The sequence below is a fragment of the Idiotropiscis lumnitzeri genome, chromosome 17 (genome assembly GCF_059441095.1).
Source record: "Idiotropiscis lumnitzeri isolate Australia: NSW breed Sydney's pygmy pipehorse chromosome 17, RoL_Ilum_1.0, whole genome shotgun sequence".
Classification (NCBI taxonomy): Eukaryota; Metazoa; Chordata; class Actinopteri; order Syngnathiformes; family Syngnathidae; genus Idiotropiscis; species Idiotropiscis lumnitzeri.
In genome coordinates this window covers 5984767-5998716 of record NC_142407.1, presented here as the reverse complement: position 1 = coordinate 5998716, position 13950 = coordinate 5984767, and the positions used below count along the sequence as shown (strand labels likewise).

The following is a 13950-nucleotide window of genomic DNA, read 5'->3' as shown; positions in this document are numbered from 1 at the left end:
TGTAAAGAACCATATACAATGTATTTTTTAAAGCACAGGCAAGTGAAACAAGCTTCCAAAATATGGTTAGGCACTTGACAAAATACTGAATGTAAGCTTATTTTCATGGAGAAATATAGACTTACAATAATATGATACTCAAAATTTGAAGGATAACAAAAAATCATGACCATGCTTTGAAATTAAAAAATATATATCGAGATAAAATAAGTATTTTTATCAATGCTTCCCCCAGCAATTATACAAACAAATCAACGTGAAATTTCAATGATGTTTTGACACTGAACAAGGCTAAAACAGAAAGAAATGCTGAAAGAATTCCTGCAAGGCAGAAGAGAAAGTATTTCAATGCTGAAATTTCATCTCTTGATGTTATTGAATTTGTTCCCGACATTTCTAACGTATCTGTTGGTTTGATTTACTCTCCTCCCAGTCTTAAGACTCAGCCAGCACTCGCTTCACGTCATCATTCGCCTCACAATCATGAAGGAATCCCATTTTTTCATGCTTTTATTGCAAAACTGACTTTTTGTTTTATGCTCCTTTCCAAATCCAAGCTATATAGTGCAAATATGTTATAGAAATATATTATTGTGGTATTGGTTTGGGGGGGGGTGAATCAACCATCATGGCTTTAGTTTAAGAATTTAAAGGAAGGCTTCATTATTTTTAAATGTGGCGTTGATTGGCATTAATTAGCAAAATGTACAAGAGCTGAGAAATACACCTCTACATAGATATAGTTCTTTTATGGCAACATTTTGACGCACTTGTACATCTATGATAAGTCCAACAAGACATACGTGTGTAATTTACTGCTGGACAATGGACATAGTGTTCATTGGCCAACTATCAACTACAAATAGAGGATTTGCTTTCTCTCAAACCTTCCCGGAGGGCGCAGCGGCATTTCTGTGTCCATAATGCGAGCGGAATCCGCGCAGCACTCTCATGCGGGTAAATTAGGGGGACAAAACAAGCATTTTCCACGCGTGTGTCGCGAGTAAACGTCGGGGATGGCGCGGCTGCCGCACTTCCTGGTCTTCTCTTTCTCCAAATTGTATTTTGTGCCATCAAAACACCTTCCGGTGCTGCATCTTTCACAGGAAAAGTGAAATGTTGTTTTCATATTGTTGGCTGAAAGCGATATGGCTTCATTCTTCCAAGATTAATGATATAGATGCATTCTATTCGTTTGTATTCATTCTACAGTCTAGGCCCTATACTCTAGGGCTAAGGTTGACGCACGTGGCAGTTATCTAGTGAGATGTTTAATGGACATGGTGGCTAGCTATATTAATTCTAAAATAATTTTTAAAGTTATTAAATCTACATGAATAATGAAGTTATAAAATGAATTGTAGACAAATATTCACTTTTTAATGCTCCAAATGGCGTACGGATATGAAGTATCCCTTAAAATTAAAAGCTTTAGTCAAAAGTAGACAGTTTTTGTTTATATTGTTGACAACTGATGTCAATTTACAGCATAGCTGTTAATGTCATATGGATCATCAGACTTCCCATTCCAGTGAGTAGGTTACTTTTGATTTGGTTATTAAATGTGAATCACATTGGTGTTTAAAACCACTGTTAAGTCTAAAAATGATTCATAGCCTGGTAAAATAAATGTGATTTCCTTTTTTGGAGCATTGTAAAGGATCCTGGGAAGTTTTTGCATAATCTAGTGCAGTCGTCACAACATTAAAATAAAGACAGAGATTTTATTCTTAAAAAAAGTATATCTGATATAATTCTAAGCCACCTTAACATTATGACATTGGAACATTAAGCCTTCATATATTAAAAAGGGAAGTTAATGGGGCTAGGTGTTATGATCTCATTGCAATGTATTGGGTGTAAAACTGAAATAAAATTGTACCTAAATAATTGTTAAAAAAAAAAAAGTTCCTAAAGATGAAATACAAATGCATTGAACTTGAAAGTGAAATACAACTGATCTTTGCTTAGGCAGTGATTCTTTCACATACCACTAGAGGGAGCCCTCACATTGCGAGCGGAACTGCACTTTAACACTCACTAGCGCATGCTCATAAACGTTAAGCTCGGCCTGTTTTGAGAAACAGTATGAATGATTTTGGACACCAAACTGTAAAAAAAAAAAAAAAAAGTTACCTGTATTACTATGTCTTATGTCCACTTAATTAGGTTATTTCCAGCTCAAATGTGGACTTCTTGCAAGTGTTTTCTTGCAATGGACTCGCACTGAATTGAAGGCTCTGTTCTCGAACCACACGCATACTTGCTTTTGTGGTCGCCTTCTTAGAGTTCACGCACTTTCTCACTTGGTGAATTCCACTTCATGGGACAAAGGTTTAAGCTCGGTAAGGGGAGCGACGACCTCATCCCCCAGCGCGGGAATACATTTCAGGTCGTCCTCAGGAAGGCATAGCATCAGGAATCGCTGGAGAAAGAAGAGAATGAGAGAGAATGCAATGACTCTTTTGTCGTCTATGGGTGAGTCAATGAATCATGTTTTGGTTCAATTTAGTATGATGGAATTCAATGTAATTATATTTTGTATCAGTGGTGAGGGTCCTTTTTCCTAACCCATTTGGAGACTTTCAGTCCTCCAAGGACAATACTGAATTTATAATAACATACAGTATAATGCAACAATAAAACTGTATAAAAAATCTCATTATAATATTTGCTGCTGACATGTTTTGTGAGCTTTATAACAATAATTCCCATGTGGTTATGTTGTTTTAGAATTTCATGAAATGCTCTTGGAGGCCATAGGGTCCTTTAACCTTTTTTAACTCTATGAAACTCAAAGTTTTATAGTTTCAAGGCTGTATGAGTGAAGTATTATTTTTTTTTTTAAAAAAAAGATAATTGTGCATATTGTGATTATTCAGCAAGAAAGAGTCTATTTCACAGGCAGATAAAGCCAATAAGTGAATTTTTCCAGATCATTGCATTTGCAAAGAAATCCCATCGCTTTACTGCTCATAGCCACTAGAGGAAAGAGTTGCATGTTAGCTGAGGATTTCTATATGATGCTTTCATGTATAGCATGTAGAGCATCTTAGTTCTACAGTCACAAGGGGACATTTCGGCCGTATCTACTTTGTTTTGGTATTTTTCATTGATTTGACATTTTCTGTGACGGGTCGTCTGCATAAATAAATTCCTAATTAGTCCTAAAAGAAAGCCAAAATTAAGATTAATATTCTTTTATTTCAGAAAATGGTTGCATGCCAAGTCAGTGATTTCATATGAGTCACCACATAGATCAAGTATCATGTTGTCTTCCCCACTATTTGAGGGTGGAAGAAATGAAAGAATGTTCCTTGGAAATCCTTTGTGGAGGCTATGACTGACTGCCAAGTTGTTCTTAATCGACCTCTACTTACGTTTCTTCATGTTCAGATTCAAATGTGGCTAACATGACTAAATGAACGCGGTGTCTTGATACAACTTTTTTCACTCCTGAATCCAATTATATTCTTGGGTGCAACACTGTGTTGGGAGTCCCGATACAGTGATGCAACCAAATATAGTCTAAATAGTATTTTTGTATATGTATAAATAATATATGTGCGTGTGTGTGCGTATATAGTGCTTGCCTACTGGCGCCTATTAATCTCTTAACGTTACATATTCAGCTCACCTGACGAATGGTGCCCTCTCCGTATACTAGCTTGTAGAGCACAAAAAGTGGTATAAGGGAGAGGGAGATGGTGGCCAAGAACCAGCCCAGAATGTTGGCCCACAGGGGATAAATATAAGTTCTGCTGAACTTCAAGGGAGAGTATCGGACTATGGAGAAGATGAAGGTGCCCTGTGGTGAGAGAAGAAATGAATGCAAAAAAAATATGACTTTTGTTTCTGTTTATGCATTCCAATTCTTTTTTTTTTTTTACACCGCTTATCCTATACTGGGTTACCATGGGCTGGAGCCTATTCTAGCTGGCTCTGGGCTAAAGTTAGGTTGGACATCTAGACACTCACATTCACACTGTTACTCAGTGGGAAGTCAGGCAAATGAGCCACAACACTACAAACATGTTTTGACAGTCCAGCATAAAACCAACGCACCCAAGAACAATTATTTGTCAGTCACACTAAATCTCCTAAATTCCCAAACACACCAAATGAAGATGCGCCAGTTTTTAGGACCGAGCGCACGTGCAAACACTCCATTACTAATACGGTACTTCTTTGGGGTAATAAGTTCACAGGTGAGCTGTTAGCCTTGGTTGAGACAATTGCAGGCCACCTATAGGCAAACAATCATTCACATTCACACCGATGGACAATGTAGTGTATTCAGTTCATCGAACATGCATGTTTTTGGGGATGTGTCCAAAATTTAGCTGGGATAAGCGCCAGCTCATTTGTCACCCTGGACACAATAGAACAATAGAAAATGTTGACGGAAAGCAAAGAGACTTAGAGTAGGAAGATGTACATGTAAAAGTTACTTGAATGGAATACTTACAAAACATAAACAAGGCGTGAAGTAGCACCAGCACCACTTCATGAGTGGAGGAGGGCGATAGCCAATCATATCTGCGATGTTCCCATAGAAACGCTCGGCCCCTGGAAAAGAAAAAAAAGGAGTGAGTTATATTTTGTTTCTATTGTTTTGTCCTTTTTATATCTTCCAAAGCACATACCATAGACCCAAGCAATGCTGACAGACTGGAAGATGGAGAGTAGGAGCAAGGTGGTCCCGCTGCAAACATAGAAATCCACCAGCTGGAGCAGATACATCCCTCCCTATAAGCACAGGAATAATATTAAGAATAATTTTTAGAGTATAAAAATGCCATCAATCTTCTTGCACCACGTCTGCCAATTATTTTCTTCTCTTCGTGTCATTTTTTTTTTTTTGGTAACATTTTGCACATAACATGTACATGACTACCAATGTTTCGAATTCACATTTCAATGCATCTTATTCTGTTGAATAACATGTAATTTAGCACAACTGGAGTTATACAATGCTTGTAATGATGTACACTATCGTGTATTGCCAAAGGTATTCTCTTCTCTGCCTTGGCTCACATGAATTTAAGTGTCATACCATTCTAAATCCATTGGCTTTAATATGACATCAAGCCATCCTTTGCACCAACAACAGTATGAACTCTTCTGTGAAGGCATTCCACAATGTTTAGAAATGTCTTTTTAAGTGATTTTTGATTACGCCTTCCAGACGCGCATTTGTGAGATCACACACTGGCCTCGAACAAGGAGGCCTGGTGCACTGCTGCGTTCTCATGTTAGAGCAGGAAGGCGCCATCTCCAAAGGAATTGTCCAAAATATCGTGAAATGCTAAAGGATTCAGAGTTCATCTTACTGTGACCAAGTTGCCAGAATTGAATTCCATTCTCCCAACTTTGTGAGAGATTTTCTTCCTCTTCAAACATGACTGTGCACTCATACACAGGGCAAGGACTTTAAAGACATGGATGTGAGACTCTGGTGCGGATAAACTTTAGGATTTCACAGATAACAAGTTTCCCAAAAAATGACACCATGTGGAAGGCCTTTGCAGAAGCGTTGAAGCTGTAATAGTATATCTTCAAAGGTGTCATATGAAACACTATGTATTAAGAACGGGTTTGCGTTTACCAAGTAAATTCATATGCGGGTCAAGGCATGTAAGCGAATACTTTTGGGCCACGCTACTGCCCGAAGATAGCTGGGATAGGCTCCAGCACCCCCCGCGTCCCTACTGAGGAGAAGCGGTATTGAAAACTGATGGATGGATGGATATACTTGCACGTCCATTGAGATGATATACAGTATGTTTAATATCTGTTCCTGATATAAGATGGCCTTCAGATGTGCCTTAAGACAAAAATCAGTGGGGTGATGTGAGGGGATCTGGGGCCAATCATTCAAAGCATCTGAAAAGCGCTCCTCTAACCACACCTGACATGTGTCAATAGCACATTGAGATGGAGTTTCATCTTGCTATAAATGAACTGACGTTTCCATCCTCGTTAAGCAGGGATGGAAAGATCTATTTTTGCAACATGCTAATATACTTTGGAACATTCGGATTTGCAGAAATAAAAATGGTCCAATAATGTGTAACATATTCCCGCCTGGGTGATGACGTACATTCCTGGTTTGGGGCATAAATACTACTCTCATCTACCCACCCCACCCAAAAAATATGTATTTAAAAAAAAAAAAGAAAAAAAATATATGTATATATATATATATATATATATATATATATATATATATATATATATATTTACCAACCTCCGTCACCAGAGAAAGTCCCAGCAGAAAGGATGCGGTGCAGATGGCCAGCAGGACCAGCTCACGTCTGTAGCCTTGACGTAAATAAGATGGGTAAAGATCCACTAGCGATGTCATCAGACACTCCAAACCGACAAACTGTTCAGGAGGAAGCAACAGGAAGAAGAGTCTGTTGAAACAATCAATGGAGCGCTTATTTGTTCAGAGAGATAATGCTTACCTGACTATCTAAGCCGAGTAGAATGATCATAAGGAAGAAACACACGGCCCACACTTGCGGCATGGGCATCATAGCTACAGCACGCGGGTAAACAATGAAGGCCAGCCCTGGACCTAAACACATGTACAGTCAAATGAGGTCAGCTTCAAAATTGTTTATCTTTTACTCTTCGTGATTATCAATTTCTCTCACTGAGGTTTTCTACCCTTACTCCAAAAGGAATTAAAAAACAGCTGTGTTCTTGGAAACACAGAAGCCTTTCCCATATTTGTCCCTTGCCACAATCCTGTCTCTCGGCTCTTCAGGCAGTTCCGTCTACCTCATATCTCAGTCTTGTTTGATATGATTTGAAAGCTATGCAGACATTCTAAAGCATTGCGCAATTATTGAATTGGACTCGAGTGACCTACAATACATGTGTCTGTACTGTGCTCATAGCTGACAAGAAGGAAAGATGAGGATTCTTTGTAAAAGTGATATTTTTGGCCTTTCTTTTAGGGTGTATACAAACCAGGAAAGTTCTTTGATCCGCTTATTTGGTCCGGACCAAAAGCGGAAAAAAAACCACGCAATTTTTTGGTTTGGTGCCATTTGTTTTCATACTGTACTTTTGGCAAGTGTATTATATTCTGTAAACACATCGACACATGTCGATCAGTGCCCTTCATATGTGTGCTGTTTTAAGAGCTCTGAATTTTTTTTTGCAAACAAGAGCAGCTCATTCAATGCAGCTTTTGTGATGCTATGTTTCTTTTTGGAACAGCGTCGGGGAATGCGTGCAGAAACCCTTTGGAGCGAGCGCCCTGCGATTCCCAGGAAACGAGTCCAGGGTGTATCCCGCCTCCTGCCCAAAGAGAGCTGGGAGAGAGTCCAGCATGCCCGTGACCGTTGCTGGAGCCTACCCCAGCTCTATATAGAAAATGAATGGATGGATGGATGGATGAATGAATACTTTCTTTTTGCAGTTGTCAAGTGCTGTTGGTGCATGACAGCCACCTTCTGGCCACTGGCGGTGTGATGGAGCAAAAGTATTCGCCAACCTCCAAAAGAAAGTGCTCATGGTTGGGTACCAGGGATTTTGTTTGGCAGTCCTAACTCTAATTTTAAAATATAAAAATTGCACCCAAGTATAAGTAGCAGGACCAGTCAAACTATGGATAAAAGTGCGACTTATAGTAAAAAAAATACGGTATGTTTTCGATTTGTGATCATGGTAGTGAGTATAGTGTCGATTTAGTTTTGCAGCTGATAGTGGTCCGAAATCTCCTAATTATGTGTCCAGATAATATTTTCTCTGATGAAAGCTACGATATTACATAAACCTGATACCATGTGCTTTCATGAGCAATATTTATGTGTATACTGATCATTACAGTTTTTCAAATCACAACTCAGCTGATGCTTTTACAATAAGCTATCAACTCTAAAGATGTCTTGAAAAGTGAAATTTGAAACTTTTGTTATAGTTTTCTCAAAGAGGAGCGTGACACATAGAATGTACAATACAACTCTTTAAAACAAGCAAAACACCCAGAGTCAACCTGGCTGATTCAGTCAGCACTTGCCTGATTCCGCCACTTCTGCAATATTGACGCCTTGCTCGTAGGTCATGAATCCCAAAATGGAGAAAATTGCAAAGCCTGCCACAACACTGGTGCAACTGTTCAGCAAACACAAGTAGAAACAATCCCTAAAAGACAAACACATCCAGTCATTTTAAAGACATAGCAAAGAGGAAGTACAATACTGTGTGTCCTTTTTGTTGCCAAAAGAATTTAACGGAAACAAGCAAGATGGAGTCACTCCAGCAAAGTGGACTCTTGGAACTTAAACACAATCCATTGCAAGAGGCAATTTGACCTTTGACTCATCTGGAATGTTGACGATTCCCATGAAAATAGAAATATATTGTGGTGTCGAAAAACTTTCAAATACTTTTTTCGTCGGTGCGCTTACTTGTAACAGTTGTTGTTGTAAGTATTGTAACTGCCAAGAGAGGTCAGGAACCCGAGACCGATGGCATAAGAGAAGAAAATCTGAGTGCCGGCGTCCAACCACACCTTAAAACACGGGGGAGAAAAAAAAAATCACACTGAAAATGTTGTTATGTATTTCTGCAAAAATATTGGAGCAAATAAAACACATTTTCAAGTTCATAAATGAAACTCAGATAACAGACAGTAGTCTGAAATATCTGTCTGACTGGTTGGATCACAACCACTCTACAACACTAGCCGACAAGGCTCCAAAACAAGCAGACCGAAACAAAAACAAAATAAAAGGTTCCTGAGTCAGCACTAAAACAGAACAGACCCTGCAATGTAGTTTTTGCGGTTCTAATAACTGATTAGATAACTTACCAACTTGGAATCAACCAATCACCAAAGGCTTTTTTGCATTATAGCACTAAAGTAGTCCCTTTAGTTCAGATACTTACTTTTTCATATGAATTGTTATGAAGTCAAGAACTTGGGAGGGCGGGACGAAAAAAAAAGGAGCCTACATTGTCATTCTTACCTGCGGATCTGATAGACGAGATACATCAGGGTAGATGTAGAAAATAATCCCATCCATTGCTCCCGGCAACGTCACACCGCGTATGAGTAAGATCAGCAGCATGGCGTAAGGGAAGGTAGCTGTGAAGTAGGCTGCCTGGATGAAAGGAAACAAGACCACATTCAAAAGTTACGATTGAAATTGGCCTTTGTCCTATCAACACCTTTTATTTCATGACCTGCGTATACTCTAGACCAGGGGTGGGCAAACTTTTTGATTGGTAGGCCACAATGAGTTCTAAAATTTGACAGAGGGGCCGGACCAGGAGCAGATGGATGGAGTGTTCTGGTAATCTCACCTCATCGGAGAAAAAAAAATACATTAAATTTTATTTGAAAGTGTACAAAAGCATTACAACAAAATATATGTCTTTGAAAAAACACAGTAGTTTGAAAATAAAACATTAACAATGTTTATTCATTTAATTTATTTCAAATTCGGCGGGCCGGATTAAAACCTGAATGTGGCCCATAGTTTTCCCACCCCTGCTTTAGACTTTCAAAAAGTGTCGTGTCCTGATCTTATGAATGACCTCTTATGTTCGACATGACATGAAGGTTATGTATCTTATAAATTGAGAACAAATCAGTAGAATTGTTGATTGCAACCAAGCAGTGCATTCCATTTTGCCCATTTTTTGTTTCGAGACAGAATTTATCAATTCCACGCAATAATTTAGACTCAATGAATGGATTCACCCAAGAGTAGCCATCAATAATTCTACCGAATTTATTACGCGAAATGGAAGAGTTAATCTATTTCAATACAGTCATTTTATTGAGTAGTTACTATGATTGGTTTCACACTTAATATATTAATTGCAATTCATTCACAGCTGAACCCAAAGCATGATGGTGCAACTATGCACATTACAGACATAAAACGGTTAAATCCGCTGCCCGGAGGGTCACTGCATGTCACTACATGTCCCAATTTGAAAGTCTTGGCTGACAAACTTGACTACCTCATTTACTGGATGTGTGAGCTGACATAATTGCCCTCCGCATGGGACATGATGAAGTCCAAAACAACTGTTGTACGATCCATCCCAACAGAGGTACACTTTTTGATATGTAATGAATTTCAGGTGTGGATCCCGATGACATCACATCGGATTCGATTGTTGTGTGAATCGCTGTTATTTTGGACGGGAGGTTCATAATGTTCACAAAGTATTGGATGATTTTGGGGATGTATTATGATTATTGCTGTTATTACATTGTCAATTGTTTTCCCCATTTATACTTCTCAACTACAAAGATATTCTGAAGATCTTGAGATGCAAAGTATTCAGGATGGCCGAGTGGTCTAAGGCGCCGCGTTCAGGACCCAGTCTCCCCAGGAGGCCTGTGTTCGAATCTCGAATTTCCCCATTGTGGGACTAATAAAGGGAATATTATTCAATATCCATAATATATTTCCCACAGAAATTTTTTTTATGCCCCAGTGAATTGCGATTGATCCCAGCTGATCTATGTCAGCCAATTACACCACTATTGAATTAATTCTGTATCGTAAATGACTCTGTGATTCCCACCTCTACCGACAGAACATTTCATAATAGCACACCTCCACCATTTAATGCAATCTTCTGCAGAACAGTTGGTTGTAGTTTGGACTGCATCATTGTGAGCGCTTTTTCTAATGTTTTGGTGTCCTTATTTACCAGCATGAGATCGTCAAAATATTGACACTGTGCAGATCTACACCTCTTCATATAGCAACCAAAATAAGTAGATCCATCTGTTAGGACTTGGTAAAGCATGATTGCAGCGTTGTTTTGGTGAACTGTCCTTAACTTCCTGATAAAATGCTGCACCCCAGTGTTGTGCAGCTGGAAACATTAGGTGTCCTAATTCAGGGGTGAAGACACTACTTCCAGCGGTCATTTCAGAATTTTACAGGAGTCATACTAAAAACGTCGACACTCCTCTGTTGAAATGCCTGGTTTTTGTAAAGAGAAAGCAAACAAAATCATTTAAAAACTTTTCCCACAATGAATGTGACCTACATTGACTACTGTCACAAAATTTTAATCATTCCCGTTGGTGTTTAAAGGGCTTTTCGCACAGCAGTTGGTTTTCTTAGTGTTCATAACGGTGCTCCTAACGGTGTTAGTTTGTCAATATTGCAGCTGTTGCTTTGCGGTCTACCAGGAAGAAGCTTTTCCCAGTGGTTGGTCTTTTGCTTTCAGCACTCTGACATCACTCGACCAAGCGCTCTTCTATTGAATGCGCCATCTGACGTCAAAACGCTGCCGCTTCCGAGACAACATTTTTCAACTGGAGGCATGGCGCTATGACGGCAAATGCCCACATTATGCGTCACGCCTTCGCAGCAGCTTGTGCCCTGCTAAGTGCAGTGTGAAAAAGCCTTTATATTTTGGATTTTGGATTTCTTAAATGTAGACAACAGGATGGTGCAAAGGCCTTTTTGGAATCACTACTGCTTATCATTAAACCCTTTTTGGGGCCTCAACATGCCTCACCGGTGTTTTGTAAAAAAGTATTCTTTTGGCGGGGGGGTCAGGAAAATCACCACTTCTTCCCCAAATGACGCAGTAGCGTCCAGAGAATTATTTGAACATATTCTCCCCTGACACTACTTTTACTAATCAACACGAAATTTGGCAGTCACATGAGGAGAGATGAAAAATTCTCGAGGGCCCATGCCCAAAAAGTAAACAAACATATTTTGTAGCAGCCATTTAGGTGAAATTCAGTGTTTATGCTTTGATGAATCCCCCGCAAATTTGACCAAATGATCCCCAATCTGAAGCAGATGCAGTGAACAAGCAATCTAATATGGGCTGCTCTTAGAATCAAACTTGAAAGTCAATTTCCAAGATTTGCAATGAAAACAGGTAGTGAGGCTTTAATTTGTTTTTAGAATTGCATTGCGGGCTGAATCGAATGCTCTCATGGTCCGTAGGTTCATCACCCTTGCCATAATCCAATATAAAACTCTGTTATTGTGGGAAAGGTGAGAACACTAAATGCAATGCTTGGAAGTGAATACATGAGCTCGTGCTTCAATGAGTGTGTTGCATAAACTGAAGCAAGCAAGCTATGCTGAAACTCCGCCATGCATGTTGCTCACTGCTGAACTATTCCTAACCTTCCCAGTGGATTTGATCCCCTTCCAAATGCAAAAGTAGCAGATGACCCATGCCAGGATGAGACACAAGACCAGCTCCCACCTCAAGCTTCCCACTTCCTCAATACCACCAGAGATCTTCAACACTCTGCGCCTGAGAAGAGCACACGTAGGGAGCAATGGTGGCAATGGTGATGGGACAGCAGAATGATTCATGTGGGAGGGAAACATGAAGGAGGGGTGACAGAGCAGCTGGAAAAGGAAAGTGAGACAGAGGAGGGGGGTTGAAAAAAGTAGTCAGAAGAGTCCAAGATAGTTGACTTTGGCGTGCTTACTCCCAAAACTCCACAACAGGCAGAGTGATGTTCTGCCTGTGTGTCACGCCGAGGCTCTGATTTGCAATGCTGACGTCCATGCATGAGTCTACAAAGCAAAGACATAAGACGACAGTGCGACAAATCAAGCAAAAAAAAAAAGGGAGGATTTTGACATGTCAAGCATGGTAAAATTCCTCAAAGATGATGTGCAAAATAATATGAAAAAACATGGTATGATGTTCACTGACTGATTTTACTTTATAATGTCCCTCACATGAAATTAAAAACTAAAGATAGGTCTAAGAGCTGTCTCTTCTGTGGACTTTTTTTTTTTTTTAAAGTCTACGACGACCAGATTATTTGATGATGATGACGATAATGATTATTATTATTTTTATTATGGTTTCAATGCAATTTGTTAAAATTGGGTTTTTCTCATAGTATCTGTACAATATAAAATGCTGTTTCTGTATATTGTAAGTAGCCTAGACTGCCTGTCCATAACTCTCTGTGACGCACTCTCTATGGTAAGTGGTCTAAATACAACTGACTTAAAAAAAGAGCTAACATCTACTCATAATTTTGTCCCCTCTTCCTTGCAGGTGCACCCACCTGTGTTCCAGTCATGTCCACATGTGGCCCAAGGCAAATCCGCGCTGAATGAGGAGAACAGATAAAAGAATGCCCAAGCAATAATAGTAATGTAGGATGTGGCGCCGAATGCAATGATAAGGTGACTCGCATAGCCGATGCCTGCAAATAGAAGGTAACATTAAATGAAACCATGTTCGATTATTAGCGTAACTCGATTGTGCAATCCGTGCGTAATTACGCACCAATTCCGCATCTTTCTAATTGACTCAAATGATCAACTAAAATGAACATATGTGCAAATACGCACCTTGAAAAAGTGGGCAAATTTTTTTCCAACACGTAATACCCCCCTGGTTGGTGTACTGTCCCATGGCGGTCTCGAGGAAGAACAAGGGGATACCGCAGGTGACCATGAACAAAACGTACGGGATGAAAAACACACCTACCGAGAAATAAAAAATTGGAGGCAACAAGCATGGCAAAAGTGACAGATGTCGGAAAACAAACAAAACAAATCTTACCTCCGCCGTTTTTGTAGCACAGATAAGGAAATCTCCACACGTTGCCGGGTCCAATGATAGCGCCCATCACCGTGAGAATGAACTCGGCTTTCGTGCTCCAGTGTCCCCGTTCTTCTCTTTCTTTTTGCTTCTTTTGTTCCATGTTGGCCACAAAAACGTCACAACTGCCAGCATCTTTTTCCTTTTTGAACATTTTTACTCTTAAACGTGAAAATGGATTCAAACAAATGCGTTTTGCGCGTCAAAATTGCTTCCAAACCAAAGCGGCACCCGAGCCTCCAGCGTTGGGAATATAGCCTGAATATAGCCTATGCGCAGATGTGATTGTCGGACTTCCCGAGAATGGTGCTGCCTGAGACAGTAGCTACTTAAGTACGTTTGTGAGTGGTGGAGGAG

At 39.6% G+C, this 13950-nt stretch overlaps 1 protein-coding gene across 1 annotated transcript; it reads right to left on the bottom strand.

The window, feature by feature from the left end:
* Positions 1-1744: 1744 nt before the first annotated feature.
* LOC148319847 (sodium- and chloride-dependent GABA transporter 2-like) lies at positions 1745-13873 on the bottom strand. Its single transcript, XM_088280215.1, has 14 exons — positions 13555-13873; positions 13341-13475; positions 13052-13192; positions 12458-12545; positions 12144-12276; positions 8988-9122; positions 8427-8530; positions 8036-8160; positions 6471-6583; positions 6251-6388; positions 4647-4749; positions 4469-4569; positions 3638-3808; positions 1745-2425 (listed from the first exon to the last, which is right to left on the bottom strand). The coding sequence occupies exons 1-14, from the start codon at positions 13745-13747 to the stop codon at positions 2303-2305; spliced, it is 1803 nt and encodes a 600-aa protein (XP_088136341.1). The 5' UTR covers positions 13748-13873; the 3' UTR covers positions 1745-2302.
* Positions 13874-13950: the final 77 nt, after the last annotated feature.